General features: G+C 49.9%; 1 protein-coding gene across 2 annotated transcripts; it reads right to left on the reverse strand.

The window, feature by feature from the left end:
* Positions 1 to 316: 316 nt before the first annotated feature.
* DHX38 (DEAH-box helicase 38) lies at positions 317 to 19,891 on the reverse strand. Of its 2 annotated transcripts, XM_049622522.1 has the most exons (27): positions 19,742 to 19,891; positions 17,135 to 17,474; positions 16,599 to 16,786; positions 15,846 to 15,947; positions 14,920 to 15,067; positions 14,647 to 14,765; positions 14,420 to 14,496; positions 13,798 to 13,953; positions 13,121 to 13,282; positions 12,820 to 12,927; positions 12,371 to 12,483; positions 10,648 to 10,785; positions 9,851 to 10,037; positions 9,530 to 9,715; positions 9,004 to 9,144; positions 8,542 to 8,652; positions 8,330 to 8,446; positions 8,039 to 8,146; positions 7,379 to 7,491; positions 6,443 to 6,651; positions 6,164 to 6,318; positions 5,579 to 5,734; positions 5,348 to 5,482; positions 5,021 to 5,146; positions 4,194 to 4,289; positions 2,648 to 2,769; positions 317 to 811 (listed from the first exon to the last, which is right to left on the reverse strand). In XM_049622522.1, the coding sequence occupies exons 2-27, from the start codon at positions 17,455 to 17,457 to the stop codon at positions 727 to 729; spliced, it is 3,681 nt and encodes a 1,226-aa protein (XP_049478479.1). In that variant the 5' UTR covers positions 17,458 to 17,474; positions 19,742 to 19,891; the 3' UTR covers positions 317 to 726. The 2 variants fall into 2 exon arrangements, with proteins under 2 accessions (XP_049478479.1, XP_049478478.1); XM_049622521.1 differs by lacking the exon at positions 19,742 to 19,891 and having other exon boundaries at positions 17,135 to 17,928.
* Positions 19,892 to 19,960: the final 69 nt, after the last annotated feature.

Below are 19,960 nucleotides of genomic sequence, written 5' to 3' on the forward strand. Positions count from 1 at the left end.
GGGGAAGGGAAGAGGGCGCATGGCTACTCACCTCCCTCCCACTTGGCTGTTGGCCAGCCTCGTCCTGCCCACCAGCCCTGGGAACAGTGAGGCGCCCTCAGTTTGGCCCGCCTAGTGCCCCAGGCCATTATCTGTCCCTGCCAGCTGTGTCCCACCCTGCCAACCCTTTTCTAAGAGGACTGCCTGGAGAACAGAAATAAGGTGAGGTGAGATTTTAGAAGGAGCCACCTAAAGAAAGTCAAGTCGGCGTCTTGCCCATCTTCTATCATTATGTAATTTAGGGCAGCGAGGGAAAAAGGAACAGTCCAAAATGCAATAACATTTTACAAACAATAAATTTATTTCCAAATCCTGAATTATAACCAAATTACAATTCCCTGTAGGTCTATTTTGCTGCTTTACACAGAATTTTAAAAAACCATAGTTACGGCCAAGTCATTTATACACCAAGCGTCCCAGGAATGGTTTATTTGGACACAGTGGGTCTGGCCAGCTCTCACTGCCCTGGCAGCTCTCGCTGCTCCGTACCCTGACCTGCACCCCTGCACCAAGGAACTGCCACTCCCTCTGTTGTAGAGCTGGCCCCTGCAGGAGCTTCCCCGGGGGCTGTGATGTACACAGACGAAAGTGCGCAGATGAAAGGGTTTTGTTGGCAGGCCCCGGATGCTCTGGCCACAGGGCTCAGGACTCAACACACGCTGCATCCTCTGCAGGGAGAGCCTCGGCTCAGAGCCCAAAGCGGGCTGGCGTGCGGCGTGGGGTCATGGGTTCCCCTTGCTCCTTCCGACCTGGAGTGTAGATTTTTGTAGACCTGGAGACACGGAAAGAGGGGTGAGGAATCACACTGCTACTCACGCCAACCAGGATGCACAGCACAGCAAGGAGCCTGAGGCCTTGCTCTTTCTGTGTGTGAGCAGGCTTTGGGGCTGAACAGTCTTCTCCCCCAGCACATTTCCCCCCTGCTGCCATCCCCATTTGTGATGGGGAGCACAGTAACAGCACCACCTGACTCTGATACCCACCAAGGACTGTTGGCAGGTAGATTTTTTAACAATTCCTTTCATGCCTCCCAGGTGAGCTATGGAAGCAGTCTTCCAGCCACCTCACCAGACGGCCACTCCACCTTCTAATAAAGAATCTGGCTGGCCCTAGTCCCCAGTCCTGGGAGGTCATCTCTAAAACCTCGAGATTTCCAGAGGGATTGAGTGTCCCTGTTACACACGGTAACATCTGATAGTTTATCCTAACAAGAGGACTCAGGATAAGGGCTGGCCCAGCTAGAAAGACCAAGTACGTGGGGTGCCTGGGTGGCCCAGTCGGTTAAGCGGCCGACTTCAGCTCAGGTCATGATCTCGCGGTCCGTGAGTTTGAGCCCCGCGTCGGGCTCTGTGCTGACAGCTCAGAGCCTGGAGCCTGTTTCGGATTCTGTGTCTCCCTCTCTCTGATCCTCCCCCGTTCATGCTCTGTCTCTCTCTGTCTCAAAAATAAATAAACGTTAAAAAAAAAATTTTTTTTAAAGAAAAACCAAGTACGTGACCAGAAGGCTATACTTTGAGCCTCATGATATCAGCTCAGCCTCTATGAAAAGGAGGCTGGAGACTGAGTCAATCACGTGGATATATACTCAACCATTCGTGACTATGTAATGAAACCCCAATAAAGCTCTGGACGCTGAAGCTTCCCTGGCTAGCAATGCTCTGTGCATACTATCACACACCAATGGGCCAGGAGGGTAATGTGGCCCCGAGGACAACGGAAGCTTCTCATTTGGGACCATCCCAGACCTCACTCTATGCATCTCTCCCTTGGTGCTGATTTGTAACCTTTGGCTATAATAAAATTGTAATCTCAAACACAGTACTTTCCTGAGTTCTGTGAGTTATTCTAGCAACTTATTCTAGCAAGTTATCAAATGGCGGGGGAGTCCATGCAGATCCCCAAATATGTAGCAAGTTGGTCAGAAGTGAGAGGGATCTTTAGCACACCCCAAGTTATAGCTGGTGTCTGAAGTAAAGGCAGTCTTTTTTTTTTTTTTTTTTTTTTTTTTCAGAGAGAGACAGAGCGTGAGCAGGGGAGGGGCAGAGAGAGAGAGGGAGACACAGAATCTGAAGCAGGTTCCAGGCTCCAAACTGTCAGCACAGAGCCTGACACGGGGCTTGAACTCACAGAGTGTGAGATCACGACCCAAGCTCCAACTGGACACTTGACTGGCTGAGCCACCCAGGTGCCCCTGAAGTGAAGGCAGTCTTGTGGAGAACTATGCCCTTCACCTGTGAAGTCTGACCTAACTCCAGGCACCAGCAGACACAGAAGCCCAAGACTCTCCTCCTGTCTCCACATGATTTCCAAGCCCTAGCCTGTCGGTAGAGCTATAAGCCCTGCCTACTTCTCCAGCCCACCGCAGGCCTCAGTACAACGTGACAATGACCAGGAGCTGCAGATGTATCACTGCCCCTTGAGAGTATGTCTGGAACTCCTCCCATGCCTCCATGGAACCAGTCAACTTCTGTGACCAGCTCAGCTCCACACACTCAAATTCTCTTAGATCACCGGCCTGCATGGGGACCTGCTCAGTCTATCGGGCTGCTCCCCAGAGCCTCCCAGGGGCAGGCACCATCCCAGCCAGGGTCCCGAGGCCGCAGCCCACCTGACACTGCCCAGGGGGCTGCGCTTTTCTTGCTCCTGCCGGCGGGCTCGCAGCTGCTCCTCAGCCAGTGCCATCTCCTCCTCCATGGCAGAGGCTTCCTCTTTGGCCCGTCGGCGGTTCTCCTAGAAAAGGGAGGGCGAGGTACTGGGGACCACCACCAGCAGGTGGAGAGCCTTGTCCCACCCATCTCCCCACCACAAGCCAGGTGCCGTGTACACAGTGCCAGCTCCCAGAGACGGGGCCACGTGGCTCCCTGCCCCAACACCAAGGCCATCTATTCTTTTGAGGCCGATTCGCTGATTCAAGACAGACACGACACGATTCAGTCCTAACCCTATTGTGTCTCAGCTCTCCACTCAATTCCGTAAGTACTTTCACTCTCTTACCAAGTTCACAGTAATGCCAGGAAGTACAAGAAATAGGGAAGACACGATCAGCTGGCTGGGAAGAACAGACATAAGGAAGGTGTGCACAGACCCAGTGTGGACAGTACAGACAAGAGAGGAAGGAAAGCCCCCCACAGTCTGAAGCCCTGAAGGACAGCTCGAGGCAGCAGCCATCCACGTACGCAAAGACCATGAGGAGGTGGAGTGGCAGGGAGACAATCTATCCTGGAGGGATCAGGCAGAACCACTGACCACTCTCAGCATCCCCAAAAGTGGGGCCACCAGCCCTTACGTGCTTCCTGACAGGATCTAAAAGGAAGTTCACAGCACTGCACGCATTTGTGCATCTTTGCCCAACACAGCTGAACCTGAATCTTACCAGGCTTTTAGATTAATTACTAGTTTACAGAAAGAACATGGGACAGAGGCACAAGTTAAACGCCATCACGAAAAGCAATTGGCCAAATACAGAAAATGGAATATTCTACAAGTGACCTAGTCTCTCCAAGTAATCAATGCCATAATAAAGAATGAGAACAGAGCACATTCTAGAACATAACACTTACACATATACCAACTAACTGTAACATTCAGATTCTGATTCAAGCAAATCAAATCATACGAGTTTATCTTTGAAACAAAAGACAAAATATGAATAAGGACTGGAAGACATTAAGGATTAATTCTGTGAGTGATAATGGCAAAAAGGTTACATTTTAAAAACCAGTCTTTTTAGAGATGTTTACTCAAGTATTTATTGGTGAAATAAAGTGTCAGAGAGAGGCTTTAAAATTTTTTCTAAGAAAAAAAATTAGCGTATGGAGAAGAGGAGGAATAAGCCAAATAAGTCTGACCAACATGTTGAACATTATCGAGATTCGGTAAGGCATACATGACGGCTCCCTATACTGTTTTTTATACTTCTACGAATATTTGGACTTTTCAATAATAAGGTTTTTTTTAAAAGGCTCATCCGACCAAGCAACTGGAGCAGATGAGCGAAAATCTACCATACCAACCTGGCTCCATCACAGCTTTTATGTTTGAGAGAGAAGTAAGGAGGACAGGGGTCAGGTGAGGACGTGTCTTCAATCCCAGGCTGTGCAAAAAATGGGTCCCACGGGCAAACAGAACCTCCGTGGCGAGCGCGGGATGCTTACCTGCCGAGACTTTCCCGCCTGTTTGACGCTGTAGAACATGGGGCCCAGCTCCGCCAGCCACTCTCCATCCACAGCAGTGACACACTGCATGTACTCCTGCAGGCAGAAGGGTCACAAAGCGGTGGTCAGAGGAAGGCCAATGCTTTGGGCCGTCCCTTGCCAAGTAGTTCCACAATCGGGACCTACGTGGGAAGGGCCTGACCCCCAGCCCTGTGAGGCTGAAAAAGGCAGACATAAGCCCCAGACACTGGAATTTTAATCCTTTCTCCCAAATCCCTCCATGCTTGAAAAAATGCCCCTCCCCCACGCCCAGTATCCAAGAGAAAAGGCCTAACCCCTCAGAAAGCCTTTTTTTTTTTTAATTTTTAAATGTTTATTTATTTTTGAGATACAGACAGAGTGTGAGCGGGGGAAGGGCAGAGTGAGAGGGAGACACAATCCGAAGCAGATTCCAGGCTCTGAGCTGTCAGCACAGAGCCCAATGTAGGGCCTGAACTCACAAACCATGAGATCATGACCCGAGCTGAAGTCAGACACTTAACCAACTGAGCCACCCAGGCTCCCCAGAAAGCCCTTCTAATGACACCAACAGGGGTTGCTCATCCCTGGCAGCAAGTAACAATCCTGCTGGCATAGCTGAGGTCACTGGCATCTGAAGGTTAATTCCAAGTAAGCATCCTCAAATCCTTTCAATTCGTCTCAAAGCAACACATGTGGTCTCAAGTCTCCCAGGCTCAAAGCTCACACAGGAAGGCAATGAAGGGTTACAAAGGCCCAGCCCAGCCAGGTAGGCCCACGTCAAGTAAACTGCGTCAGAGAAGACTCACCTTGGTGGTCATGACCAGCTCGTGATACACTATGTAGTCTGGGGTGTAGCCCATTCCAAAGAGGGAGCTGGTGGGGTGCAAGTGGCAGGGCATCCCTGTCCGGATATTCACATACTCCCCGATTCCCTAGGGAAGAGACACAAAAGGTGGCCACATCAGGACAATGCTGCTCATCTGGGCAGCCACTCCATCCCAGGTCTTGACAAAGGCCTTGGTGGGGAAAACCCAGGTCTGCAGGACTGTACAATGAGAATGAAAGAACTCTGTGCTGGTATGATTATCAGGCCAGGAAAGGGCCACAACTCCCTCAGGCTCCTCTGGGCTCACCTTGAGCTTGGCTGCCTGGTGGAAATAGGCAGCACAGATACACTTCCTGACGATGTCCCAGTCAGTGCCACACGAGGCCAGGCTCATCCGCTGCTGTACCATGATGTCCTTGAGCTGAGCCCGCACCTCCCGGACCTAGAGAAGGACACAGGGCAGGCAAGGATGAAGCCTGCCTCCTCCTGCCTCCCCGCCTCACCCCAACATCCTGCTTATCTGGGCGACTGCCCCCACCTTCCGCATGGCCTTGGCATGGATGAAATGATCGTTACACCAGATGGTGGAGTAATTATTATTCTTCCACTGCAGGTAGACATTCAGGTAGGTCAAATGATCACTCTCGGGGACAGCAAACTTCTCCCGGATTTGATCACTCTCCTCCTCTCGGCCCTAGGAAGGAAAAAGGACCCTTACTGTAAGCACGGGGAGTCCAGGCGCACTGGGAGGATCCCGGAGCTTTTCACACTGTTACCTGCCTGCACGCACAGCTTTAAACACATCAGTGTGTTACCCTAACGATCCAGGGAAAATAACATAGCTTCTGACAAAACATCTACTCTAAAACGTGACAGCTCAGGCACAACTATACCAGACGATAAGAAATTTCCAAATCACCTGAAAACCACTGATCTAGCCCATGCTTTCTCCTACCCCAACCTGCTTAACAGAAAGCAGTAATACTACTCTTTGGAAACTTTGACTCCCATGCCTCCGTTCCATTTTAATGATACAGAAAGAACCCAGTCCTCTCTAACCCTTCCTCAAGCCGGTAAAGCCCCCTGCAGCTTCGAGGAGAGCAGAGGGGCCACCACCACCCACCTTGGGCCTGTAGAAGATGGCTGGCACCGAGAGCATGGACACAATGAGCAGGATCTCGGAGCTGCAGCCCATGTCACAGGACACGATGAGCATCTTGGACAGGGCCGGGTCCAGCGGGAACTCTACCATCAGCCGCCCAGTCGAGGTCAGCCCACCTGGGAGAGGAGCGAATCCAGACATTCGGTGGACACAGTGAAGTAAACGAGGAGCGAAACCGACCGCCAGAGCCCGTGAGCACCACCACCACCACCCCCGCCTCCAGCTCCCGGGGCTCGGCACCTGTGTTGTCCAGGGCCCCGAGGATCCAGAGCTGATACATGGAGTTGAGCATGTTGTCCTCGGGGGGCGGGTCCATGAAGTGGAACTGCAGCAGGTCCTGCACCCCGAGGGACTTCAGCAGCAGCACCACGTTGGCCAGGTTAGTCCTCTGGATCTCGGGCACCGTGGTCGTCAGGAGCTCGTTCTTGTAGGCGCTCTGGGTGTAGAGCCTGCCGGGAAGAAGACCACACACTGCTGCATCTACCGCCTCGGAGCCCAGCTGCCCGCGCAGGGGTCCCTGCAGTGGAAGACCCAATGCTACCCCAGCTTTGCCCTGCACCTGCACCCCACAGAGGTCAGTACGGAAGAAAGCCACAGGCAGGGAGGACAAGTTCTCATTTCTTCCCCCACCTGCCTTGTTCTCTCTGAATCCCAGATTTCCACCCATTCAAATCAGTCCTGCCAATTGACTCTTCTGCTGGAGTCTCCTACATATTTGTTTCATTTCTGGAACCAATGAGCCTGGGACGAGATTTATGGCTCGGTTTTGTTTTCTTTATGCTCTTCTGTATTTTCTCAATTTCTGTAGCGAATACGTTATTTTTTAAAACATGAAAATCAGAAAAAATAACTGCAGAAGTGTAACAGGAGCCATGATATAATCTGCTCAGACTTAGCCTGTGCGAGTCTTCAGGTGCAGGTATGTTCAACATGGGACTGCCTGACACCCAAAGCTGCTCAGACCTCCAAGCCATCTGGAAAGGCTACTCTTTGGCTCAGCAGCATATGAGGAGCAAACCACCAAGTGGCAGCCCCACCATCAGTCCCGAGCCTCAGGGATCCTAGGGCCAGCATCCCTCTGCTGGATCACAGTCCAATCCCCACTGCCCCAGCCTGGGCTCCACACTCAGCAATCCCAGCGCTGCCCCAGAGAGCAGGCTAGCACAGGGCTCCTACCTGAAACACTGACCTGGGCCCGTCCTGCCGGCTCGCCCTGACCTCTGGTTGGCATTGGCCTGGCTGATGGGATAGATCTGTAGAGCATCCATGCCAATCCTGGGGTTGAAGACCTAGGAGGGGACAATAAAGAGCTGATTAAGCATAGAGTAAGGGGAAAGGGGGAGGCAACCTTGAGACAAAGACAGACAAACCCTGGTTGCTACGCAGCACAGAGTACAGTGTTTTAGCAATGCAGACAGCCATCCTTTTTCCTTTTTAAGTAGGCTTCATGCCCAGTGTTGAGCCCACTACAGGGTGTGAACTCATGACCCTAAGATCAAGACCTGAGCTGAGATAACAAGTCAGTCGCTTAACACACGGAGCCACCTTGGTGCCCTGGCAGCCATCCTTTTGAAACCAGAAACCTCAAGAAATTTCCCCACAAATACCAGCTCTGTGATCTGCACAGAGTTATTAAATCATCTAACTCATGGCGTTATCACAAAGATTAAGTCAATCAAGTGCACAGCAAAATCAGCACTCAAATGTTAGCCTCTTAAATCCAAGTCCATCCCTTGTTTAAGAGCTAAAGACCCAGGGCCTGCCTTCCCACCACCTACAACATTGGGTTAGCTTCAGGTGAAGGCCCAGGGCCCTAGTGCCTGTGTCGTTTCTTACCTTTAATTTGCAATAACCAGAGTCAATAACAAACATGATGCCATCGACAGTCAGAGATGTCTCGGCAATGTTGGTGGCAACGATACACTTCCGAACTCCATCTGGAGCCTAGAACCAGGCAGGATGTACAAAGAGGGAAGGCTGTAGGCCCTCGGGTAGGAAAGACTCCACAGGGCAAAGAGCACACCCCACCCCTGCAGGGAAAGTAACACCCTCTCTCTAGTCCTCCCTTGGGAGAATCCAGGGAGACCCAAAGGTGGGTACCCAAGACAGATATTCTTGCTATCACACCTTCTGGAAAATTTTGGCCTGGAGGTCAGAAGGCAGCTGGGAGTAGATGGGCAGCACGGCCAAGGCAGGTGCATTCTCCAGTTCCTCCAGATGTTCCACAATCTGGTCTGAGGTCACCTGAGGGCACAGAGAGGAGCCATGAGATACCAGAGCCCCAAACTCCCATATGTAGGATCCTACCTGCTCATCATGGTCATGACCAAGGCACGCACCTCAATGTCCTCTTGGCCAGGCATGAAGATAAGGATATCCCCGGGGGCCCCCGACAGGTGCACCTGTAAGGACTGCTTCACCGCGGCCTCCACGTAATCCTCCTGCGGCGTCTGCAACACCAGTCAGAGACATGGTCAAAGGGAAGCATCGAGAGAAATGTAGGTTGGACATCCCTCAGGAACTGGTGATCAGTCACTGGTATAGGGATAGAGCCAGTGGACTTTCAGGGCTACAGATGGGCCTGACTGCCCTCTCTGGGCCCTGCACTGCTACTCTAACGAAAGAATAAAACTAGACCTCCCCCGAGTACAGTCCTTTGTGTCTCAGACCTAGAGCTACAGAGTACCCCATCTGCCCCATGGTAACCCCAAAAACCTTTCCTGGCTCAGTTCCCTACCCCATGCCGTCCAACTGACTTCTCATCAGAGGTCAGGAATGGTTCAAAGAGGAGGCCTCAGTACCTTGCTGAAGAGAATGTCAACAGGGAAGGTACGACCAGGGATGTGGAAGATGGGAACATTCCCGAAAAAGGCAGCAAATTTCTCTGCATCCATAGTAGCCGATGTGACAATGAGCTTCAGGTCTGAGCGCCTAGCCACCACCTGAGAGAAGAGGTCAGTCCGAGGCTTCCCTATAGATTTGGAACCCTTGGCTCCCTCCCACCAATCTCAGCAACATTACTCCCAGATGAAACAAGCTGAAGCTGACAGATGGGCACATTAGATTCCTAACGGTCCTGAGGACCGAACCCATACAGCCACAGCCAAGAGAACCCGGAGTCTCTTGGCTGAGCAAGAACAGAATAAACTACAACCCAGGTCTCCACCTGGCAACCTGGAGGCCTCAGCAAACTCAGGCCTGTCAGAGACCCTCTTGGCTCCCCCAGGCGAGACCCCAGCCCACCCGGAGCACCTCAGTCATGAACTACCAACAGGGCATGCATGAAAGCCCCACGAGTGGAGACAGACTGTGCCCCACAGCCCTCACCTCCCGCAGCAGCCCAAAGAGCACGTCAGTGTTGAGGGAGCGCTCGTGGGCCTCGTCCATGATGATGGCACTATAGTGATCCAAGTCTGCTTCCCGGAGGGACTCCCGGAGCAGGATCCCATCAGTCATGTATTTGATCAAGGTGTTTTCTGAGGTGCAGTCTTCAAAGCGGATGGCATAACCCACCTGAAAGTCAGGGAGAGACAGCTCAGAAGCTCTGGGCCCCAGCTCACTGCCCACATACCCCATGCTGGGCCCAGGCCTTAGGAAGTCAGCTCAAAAGGACGGAAGCTGTACAGATCAGCCCTCGTGCCCACTCACCTCCTCACCAAGGCTTCCTCCCATTTCCTCACTGACTCTCTTGGCCACCGACATGGCAGCCACACGCCGAGGCTGGGTGCACCCAATCATCCCATAGTCCGTGTAACCGTCTTCATGCAAGTACTGTGTCAGCTGGGTGGTCTTGCCGCTCCCTGTTTCTCCAACCACAATCACGATGCTGTTATCTCTACAAGGGAAAGAAGACGAAGGACAAATCAGGCCAGGCGGATGGCCACTTCCAATCCTCCAACAAGACACTGCCACTTCCTATGCCTATGTATGGCTATCCAAGGAGCATGCCTGCTTAAAGGCAGATTTCCCTGGGAAAACAGCCCCGAATGAAGACACCCCCTACAATGTCTAGAAGATGATAAGGTTTAAAGGTGCTAGGTGGCTCAGTCAGTTAAGCATCTAAGTCTTCGTTTCAGCTCAGATCATGACCTCATGGTTTGTGAGATCGAGCCCCACATCGGGCTCTGCATGGACAGCACAGAGCCTGCTTAGGATTCTCTCTTTCTCTCTGCCCCTCCCTGCTCATGACCCCCGCCTCTCTCAAAATAAATAAATAAAACATTAAAAAAAAAAGAAGATGGTGAGGTTTAAACAAACGAAATATAACAGAGCAAAGCCATTTTGCTTATTACTTCATGCAAAGTAGCCCAGGGTATGGAGGTCAGATAAGAAAAAATTCTTTCCCTTCTCTACCAGATGCAACAGCCCAAAGTAAAAGAGCTACTAAGTAAACACAAGGGACCCAAGGGACACCAAGTCAACAATGGAATTCCTAGACGAGTTACCTGATAATAGTGAGTAGCTCCTGCTGCACAGCAAAGATGGGCAGGTATTGCCTCTGCTCCAGAATCGACTTCTTTTTGGCAAATTCACTGCTAGCTTCACTCTTTTTCTTCATGTGATCCGCAAACTTCTGCTCCGTCCTGAGAACACACGGCAGCCTAAGCACCCTGCACAATTTCCCACACTGTTTTTCCTGACTGGGTTACTGTCCTTCTTCCTACACCCAAGAACAAGACCCACCTCAACAAGACGCAAGAAATCTTTGAGTCACTAGAGCAGCCAGGTGATCCAAGATGTTTCTCGTCTCCTCTGGCCTAAGGGACTAGAACTGCGGTCTGAGAACCATCATCCACAACATACCCAATATTCCCTAGGCAAAGAAAACTAAGTATGACTCAGAGGAGTTCAGGTTAACAAATGGGCCAGTTCTCTGCCCCAAAAAGCTCAACCAGAAGAGGAGCTGAGATCACCAGGTAATTATCTTGTACAGAATACCCAGCACAATGCTCAATGCTCGAAAGGCTAAATGGAGGAGTCATGGCTACAGAATCCTGACCAGGGTCAGACCTCCTCTCTTCTCCTGGCAGGACGGCATGGTCTGTAAAACTTCGTTTTCAAAGAATTGTGAGAAAAAACAGTCCCACTTAGTAGTGACCTCCAGCTTCTACTGAAAGCACACAAATATCTGACACATGTATACACGCCTAGACTCCAAAGAACTTTGTAATTTTCCCAAGACTGCAAAGAGAGAGCGGTTCAGTGCTGCCCAAAGAGTGCTGCACTCAAAGAGAGTGCGGTTCAGTGGGTGTCCACATGTCTGCTGCCCGCCACTCTCCCAAGAGACCTGTCCCCCTTTCAGACCTCCCCCACACCCTGTCAGGCTTCCTATTCTAATTTCTCCATCACTCTCAGTCAGCTAACAATTAATGCCTACGGGATTACATTTATAAACTAACAAGGGCTGACCATCAGTACTGACTTCTCATTTGGGTTATTTCTCAGAGGGGTGCAGGGAATTATTCACTTGGATGCCAGTTCAGTAAGACTTCAGTATGTTCAAAGGATGAGATTCAAGAGGGACATTTGAGTCCAGCCATCTACCCAATGTGTGAACCCCAACAGGCAGCTATGTACCATCTGCTTAAATACCTCTATGAACAGGGAAGCCACTCCCTGGTAAAAACAATCTTTCCTATTTTCAAAACACTGTTAAAAGTGGTTCTTCCTTCCATTAAACTGAAATCTAAGGGGGCGAAGCCTACCTTCCAACACTGAACATCAGAAGTACACTTCAGCACCATGACTACGACACCAGGCTCCAAAGCTACAATGTCTGGGTCTGAGCATCGCTCCATTTACAGCTGGGTGACCTCAAACAAGTTACTTAACCTCCTGCGTCTCATCCTCTGCACACGAAAAATGGGAAGGAGAGCACCTATCTCGTGGGATTGTCGTTGAGAATTCAGTCAGTATCTGTGAGGCATTTAACGCTGACAGGCACTGAGGTCACTCCTATAGCAGTAGTAGTGGTGGTGGCAGGAATAATATCTAGGAAAAGCTGAAGATGGTAGAAGAGAGACCAGGAGGAAAGGATGAGAACAGACTAGAAGATCCAAAGTGACCTAATTTTTCTGTTCATGAGCCACAAATTCTCTCAGTTCCCCAGCAAGTGTCCTTGAGGGCCCCAGGCCCAGGAGACAGCCCACTGCCGACCAAGACTCCTACCTATAGTCCACTTTACCGTCTTCTGTCAGCGCTTTATCGGGCTCTTCCTCTTTTTTGACACCCATTATATCTCCCAGCTTGGTTCCAGCCAGTTCCCAGTGTTTGTGTTGAGCCTAAAAAAAATACGGAAAGTCTGCTCCATCGTGTAACACGACTGTGGTCCATGGAAAACCAATCCCACTTGCACAGGAGGCTCCATCTAGCAGGTGGTAAATTCCCACAAAGCCGCAGTGGCCCGGCGCCCACATTCCCTTCTTCTACCTCAAGCCACCAGAGCATCGGGCCCTATGGTTGTCTTAACAAAGGCCTTGGTGGAGGAACACGAAGCCCTCCTCCAACAGCTGGTTCTTGCTGTGTGAGTGTCCTCAAACTTCCAAGAGGACCTCTACCCATGAGATCTCATGCAATTTCTAAAAATTGTCCCAGGCCCCAAAGGACAAGAAACCAACCTTTTTGCGTTCCTTCTGCTCCCTGTGCTTCCGCACTGTTTGACTGCCTTTCCGGGCAATAATGGCCAGGTCAGAAGTAGCATCCTTAACTGGAATCACAGGCTCTGGCTGTAGGTTAGGGAAAAAGAGGAATTCTCCACTGATCGTTACACTCAACAGGAAGGTCCACTTCATGACAGCCCTAATAAATGAAAGGATTTCTATCCTATTGGGATGGGGGCTTTTTTTTCCTCTTTTTTTTCCCCCCACTCTCAGCTCAATTCTATCTGAGCTTTCTTCTCTCAGGCCCCAGCGGCCTCACCTGCTTGGTGAAGACGATGCGTCCATCAAGGAAGGGAGGAACCAGGTTGTGCACCATCAGATGCACCTTGGCTGCGCTGTCCTCTTCAAAGTCTTCGTCCACCTCTAGCCGATGGACCACTCCACTGGTGAGCATGCGGTTGGTCTCCCAGCGCTCGTTATCCTATGAGAACACAACGGGGGGCCGCGCTCAGACTGAAACCACAAGGCATCTGAAAGGTCACTGGGAGAGTCCACACATCAAGTCCTGAGAGAAGGGCCACGCGAGGCCTGGGCCGTAGACGTGTCACAGGCCTCTGTACCCTGTGGCTCCTAAGAAAGAAAAGTGACTGATCCCAAACCACCGGTGACATTTTTTCCAAGCAGCAGCCCTTTATATGTGAGTCAGAACCTCTATATGGACACACAAATGGCGAGCATCCGCGGCCCCACTCAGAGACACAAAGAACACCCTACTAGTTCCCATCCCAGCACGGAAGGAGGACTACGAGAGAGAGAGGTTAGGAGATAACTACTGAAAGGCTCTACGCCCACCCTCCTCAGACTCTAGAGGCACAGCGACACCCAATACTTCAGCGACGAGAGGCCAGCTGCGCTGCCACCATGTGCACAAAGCCCGCACTTCTCCCACATGCCCAATGCCAGCCGGGTTCACTCCAGCTACCGCCAGCAGCCCACCTCATTGATCTGCCTCCGCTGAGCAGAAATGCGCTTCTGCTTCTGTTTATGCAGGTGCTGCTCCCGCCTCCTCACGTAGTCCTCGGAGGAGTAGGCCAGGGGGTTGTGGAACTCATCGTATCCCTCATCCATCATGTACCAGTCCCGGTCAGCTTGCTGCAGCGATGTGACAGAGCGGTGAAAACAAGGAACAGATCGAGTTTATGTGCAAGACAAGACCAGAGGGGAGGTGTCTGGTGAGAAGTCACTGGTGTGGTGGAGCAATGTTTGTGGGAGGTGCAGGAGGAAGACCATGTGCTCTAGGACGAGCCATGTGGAGGACACAGGCGGGGACGGACTATGTGGCCGCCCATCGTGACGGCACTTCTTACATTCACCACACGGTGGCACCAACGCTTAACTAAAACAGGTCTGCCAGTGGCAGGTGAGAAGTTTCACAGAGGAGCCTGTGCCTCTGGAGAGACTCCGAGGCTTTGGGACTGAATCCAGCTCGGCTCTAGAGACTGTCCAGTGCTAACTGCCCTCATCGAAGTCCAATTCCACTAGAGCGTCACTCGTGGCCCATTCACCCATGGAGGTCCACCACTCCTCATTCGGTGCCTCAAAGACATAAGGTTTTTACCCTCTGGTCATCTTCCCACTGCTGCCGTTCCTCTTCTGTGTCAAATGAAATTCCTTCTTCGCCATCCTCCCGTCTTCCTGAAGGAGAACACGCAGCAGGTCAGTCCAAACACCCCCAGCCCCACCAAGAGCCCTGCAAAGCCGCACAGCTCCAGAAGCACAGCTTTGCTCAGCCTCACTGGGACAAGTGATCCCGCTTCCCTGTCCCCCTCCCTCCCCCTGCCTTACCTCGGCCCCTGGACAGACGGGGTGTGGACCCCAGGTGTCTCCTGTCATCGGCCCATTCGTTGTATTTGTAGGATGGGGTTGGCAGAGGTGTGTCATCTGAGTACCTGCTCCTCATGGACCTGGGAGACCGTGTAACCAGCATCACTAAGTCACTAAGCTGAGACATGTTCCCCAGCTGCCATCTGTTCCCCCAGCCCAGATCCCTTTGCCCTCATCACGTCCACCCTTTGCCACCCACCCAGAGAAACTGGGCTGCTCTGCCCAGAACATCACCTATCGCGATCTCGACTGGACTGCCGATGGCTCCGCTCAGAATCTCGATAGGAAGGTGTCGGGGAAGGCGATTCCCACTGCGAGCGCCTTGAGGAACCACAGCCACTGTCCTCTTCCTCCCAGGTAGACCTTGAAGGGGTAGCTGCATCTGGGGCGACAAAGAACACATCCACCGGAAACCTCTAACTTCACTGGGACACGGCTCTAGGGCTATCAGCCAAAAGTGAATTCCCCAAATCTCTTTCTTTCACTATCGATAAACTTGATATCTACTTGTAACACAATCTTGACAATTTTTAAGGTATCTGGATTTTAATAGGCCAGTTTTCACGTATTTATAACACTTTTTTTTAATGTGTACAACATCTTGAAGAATATCCAATTTCTCTCAGCAAACATACTCCTCTTGAATATAAACAACTTTTTTAAGTTTATTTATTTATTTTGAGTGTGTGTTGTTGTGTGCACAAGTGGGGGAGGAGCAGAGAGAGAGAGAGAGAGAGAGAGAGAGAGAGAGAGAGAGGTTGAATCTCAAGCAGGCTCCACACTGCCGGCACAGAGCCCGATGTGGGGCTCGAACCCATGAACCGTGAGATCATGACTTGAGCCAAAGTTGGATGCTTAGCCAACTGAGCCACCCAGGTACCCCTAAATAATTATTTTTAATCAATTCTTCTGTTCCCCAGCTCCCTATTCTTTCCTGCCATTTGGAAAACTGGCCATTCAGTCCACTGGCCTACCAACTTAGAGGAGCATATCCGTCTCAACAGGGAGGTCCAGGGCCTTCCAACCTGACTCAGAACCAAGTAGTCCAAGAAGTTCATAGTGGAACCAGCAGTTGACTCTGCCCACGGCATATCAACTGAGGACGCTGCCTTGTATACACTGACCCCTGACAAATCACCACAAGCAACGGCTTGGTCTACCTTTAGGTCGGTGTCTCGGGCTCTCCGGTTCATTTCTTCTGCTGCGCTCTGACCCTCCATCCCGCTCAGATCTGCTGCTGTGTCTGCTTCTATCCCTCTCATCTGTCAAGAGCCACGTGCAGAACTTAGAAAATGTGTGTCCCATCCTAACTTCCACCCATCTTCACCCTAGAGAAAGGACAGGCCTTCCCACTCACTCACAGGTGCAACCTGCACTGCTCTAATGCGATCCATGGGCTCCTGAAACTCACATATCCCCATTCTTTCAGGGGGAAAAAATAGTTACTGGCTACAAAGTTTCAAACTCACAGTAACAGTTATTTTCCTGCAAGAATTCAAAAAACAATAGTTATAAGTCTACAATGAATAGCTGTTAATGGTTACCAGTCTATAAGCTATAAAATTTAAATAATACTGAGCAAAGCCAGCGTTGGATTCTATGTCCAGCTTTGCTTCACAGCACTGTCCTTTCTCTGTCACCAACACCACTGTAAATTCTGGTTTCTTATACACACTGCCTGGTATTGCCTTTATCACCAATTTTCATAATTAAACGAGAACTACACACTCAAGCCAAGCAGCTATGCTGCAAGTGACAGTTCTTAAACAGCCTGCTATGCCCAACCCCAACACTATCAACACCAACAGGGCTCCCTAATTATCAGGCATTAGAAAAACTCCTGCAACAGGAAAGAAGCTGACATGTCCGCTCAAATGCTTACTGGGCTATAGGAACTAGGCTGGGCTGGTTACCTCTGTCTCTCTTGCGGTCAGAGTCTCGATCCCGTGATCTCTCTTTCTTCCGATCCTTTTCGTCTTTAGACGAGGCATAGACGCCATGTTCCCGCCGCTCCCGCTCTCTCTGCCGACTGCGTTCCCAAAACTCTTCACTCACACCACCAGGATGGGATGGAGTCTCTACCCGAGCAGATCGATAATGCCTGAAACAAAAAGGACAAGTGGTAAAAGGCCCCTCCTTAGGAGAAAAACCTTGCCCCCAAAGGGGGGCTGGCTGGGTGACCTGACCTTTTCCACTTAATCTCCTTACAGGCTTACTGATAGCAACAACCCAAATCATTTCTAATCTTTATGCTCTAGTCTTTAGTCACCTTTGAATGTTCCCCACACATCTGAAGAAAATATCAGTTCCTATCTACTTCAATACTACGGAATCATAATAAAACCATAAAGATCTATATGTCCAACAAGAAAACAGCAATCAACATGGGATGTTATTCCCTGGCCTCCATTCTCATTCCCTTTTGGTCAACCCATCCAAAAGCCTTTACCTGTCTTTTCGGCTATGTCGGCCAGCTTGGTCACTATCTTCCTCCTCAGCATCTCTCTGGTCATCTTTGCTCTCTTCCCAGTCCTTGTAGGAAGAGATTCTGGACTTCTTCTTGTCCTCTCCATCGTCCTTCTCCTCTCGCTCCCTTCGTTTCAGGGAAGCCAACAAGTCCAGTCCCAGCAAGGAAGGGCGGGGGGCAGGGGCCTTGAAGACATGCTGCTCACTGGCTGCACTTTTAGTCTTACAAATAAGACCACCAACCTGAGAGTCCAGATCAGTGCCTTCCAATCGATGGATCGAGGCATCCTCGCTGGTGTCCTCCATGACAGGCGCTGGGATTTCTGTGGAAGGAAGACAACCCATTTTGTATTGGATATAAAAGGAGAAAAGGTATAGCTCTGCTATATCCCAGGATAACTGAAGTTACAGGGATATTCAGGGAGTTAACCTCCCCATCAAGACCAGGATTTGCTTAGCTATCTCTTGCCAAAATCTTTCCATTATGTCACTGACAATCTCAAAAGATCCTCCTACTCCCACTCTGATACACATCAGAAACAGAGACACACATTCACACACCCACCAAACACCGGGATCCAAGAGGATACCAGGCAAGCACAGTCCTCACGAAGGACACTTACTAGAACATGATGGCATCTAGAAAGGGACTGTAGGGGAAATACCACTAGATTTGAAGTCAGAATCCTCAATTAGAATGCAAGCTTTTGATATTTTCTACTTGTATGATTGTAAGCAGATAACTTAATATTTGGTTAGGCATAATTTCTGTATCTGTGAAACAGAAATATTTTTTGCTTTATTTAGTCCACGGAATTATTATAAGAATCCCACAAGAAAGTGTACGCGAAAGCTCTCTGTAACCATAAAGCCATACATAAAAGTAACTGTCGGGGCGCCTGGGTGGCGCAGTCGGTTAAGCGTCCGACTTCAGCCAGGTCACGATCTCGCGGTCCGTGAGTTCGAGCCCCGCGTCAGGCTCTGGGCTGATGGCTCGGAGCCTGGAGCCTGTTTCCGATTCTGTGTCTCCCTCTCTCTCTGCCCCTCCCCAGTTCATGCTCTGTCTCTCTCTGTCCCAAAAATAAAATAAAAAACGTTGAAAAAAAAAATTTAAAAAATAAATAAATAAATAAATAAAAGTAACTGTCACGTTATTTTATTTGCCATGCTTCTCTGTACTAATTGGGGCTCAACATTTTCTACATGAGCCCTTCTACCTCTCCCTCCCTTTAAACTACAGATACAGCAGAGTAGACATGCTGGGGTATAAAGCTACCATATACTATGTGATCCATATACTAGTGGATTTTTTTGGACCAGTTGTGTTTTGTAGAAAAGAATTACCTCACGGCAGTTGGGATCTTGTTTAATAACAATCCATGTTCACCAAAAATATTAACGAGAAACACTAGGTTATGAAATGGTTTCCTGAAAACTATTAAGGTGATTATAAGATTTTCTGACACTCAACGTGTATCAAATTCATTCCTCTTTACATCCCATTACACACCATCCACTTACAAACATACACCGATTCTAGGTGCTTGGATAATTCTCCTCTTTCAACAAGTCAGTGAAGCAAAGGAACTGTCAAGGTGTAGGGTACCACCAGAATCCAGGATGTTTTGCCCAGTTCTAATTAGCATGCATGGCTCTACAGAGAAATATTGCCAAACATAATATCAACACAGACACAAGAGTTGCATTTTGAAAAATGCCATCAGGCAGAAGAGAAAAGACAGAGCTGCATATTGGTGACTTCTGTGCATGTGAGGAAATCTAAACAGGAAGGTAAACATATATATGCTATGCTCAACAGTAGCATGAACTAAAAAATATACTCCTAGGATGCCAAAGAGAACCTTGTCTATCTTGCTATTACTACAGCCAGCACCTAGTGAAATAAAGTTTGCTGAATAAATGAATGAATGAATTTAAACTGATTAATGGAGAACAGGAAAACAAACATATCTAGAGACAGCAAAGGAAGATCCCAATAGCACAAGACGAGGAGTCTGATAGGACTTAACTAGCTTATGAGAACAAATAAGGAATTAAAAGGACTGGATTCTGGAGAATGATTAGTGACAAAGAAGCCAATTAAGAATAGAAAATTTAGAAAAACTAGATTTGCTCATTCAACAATTTTTCATCGAATACCTTCTGTAACACAATCACTGTTCTGGGCAATAGGAAAAGAACAAAGAACAAAACAGGCAAAAATCCCGCCCTCTTGGAGTTGACATTCTAGTAGAGGAGATCACATACTAAAGATACCACTATGACAGAGAAGAAAGACACAAGGAGCCCTACTTAGGCTCGGCCTCTGCTTGGGAGGGGGCCAATGCAGAGGCCTAAAGAAGGGTGCAGGATGACCCCTGGGCAGCCAGGCAGCAGTATCTGACCAGATCAAGGAGAAAGGACAGGACAGCCCGGACCGGTGCAGCATCCCAAGGGTAAGAAAGGCAAATTGGGTGACATGGACGAGACCGCAAACTCGGACCGGAACCTGAGCGAAGGACCCATATCCGCCGCTTGGAGCTGCCGTAATTGGCGAAGGGCAGGTCAAGAAGAAAGAAAGAACACTCACCTCACCAAACCCGACTCTTGGGACCTCCTGTCCCAGATTTCGGGGCGCCGGCACCGCCACTCCTCACTCAGATCGCCTCAGAAAGCCAATCCCAAACCTTGAGCGCGGCCATTATTGTCCCATAATACCCTGCGCGATCCCCTCTATCCGTCCAGAGATAACCATCGAGAGCAGCCCGGAAACCGCCAGTTCCTGGCGCCAAGTGTGGTATAGAAAGCA

Source organism: Panthera uncia, assembly GCF_023721935.1.
Source record: "Panthera uncia isolate 11264 chromosome E2 unlocalized genomic scaffold, Puncia_PCG_1.0 HiC_scaffold_20, whole genome shotgun sequence".
Lineage (NCBI taxonomy): Eukaryota > Metazoa > Chordata > Mammalia > Carnivora > Felidae > Panthera > Panthera uncia.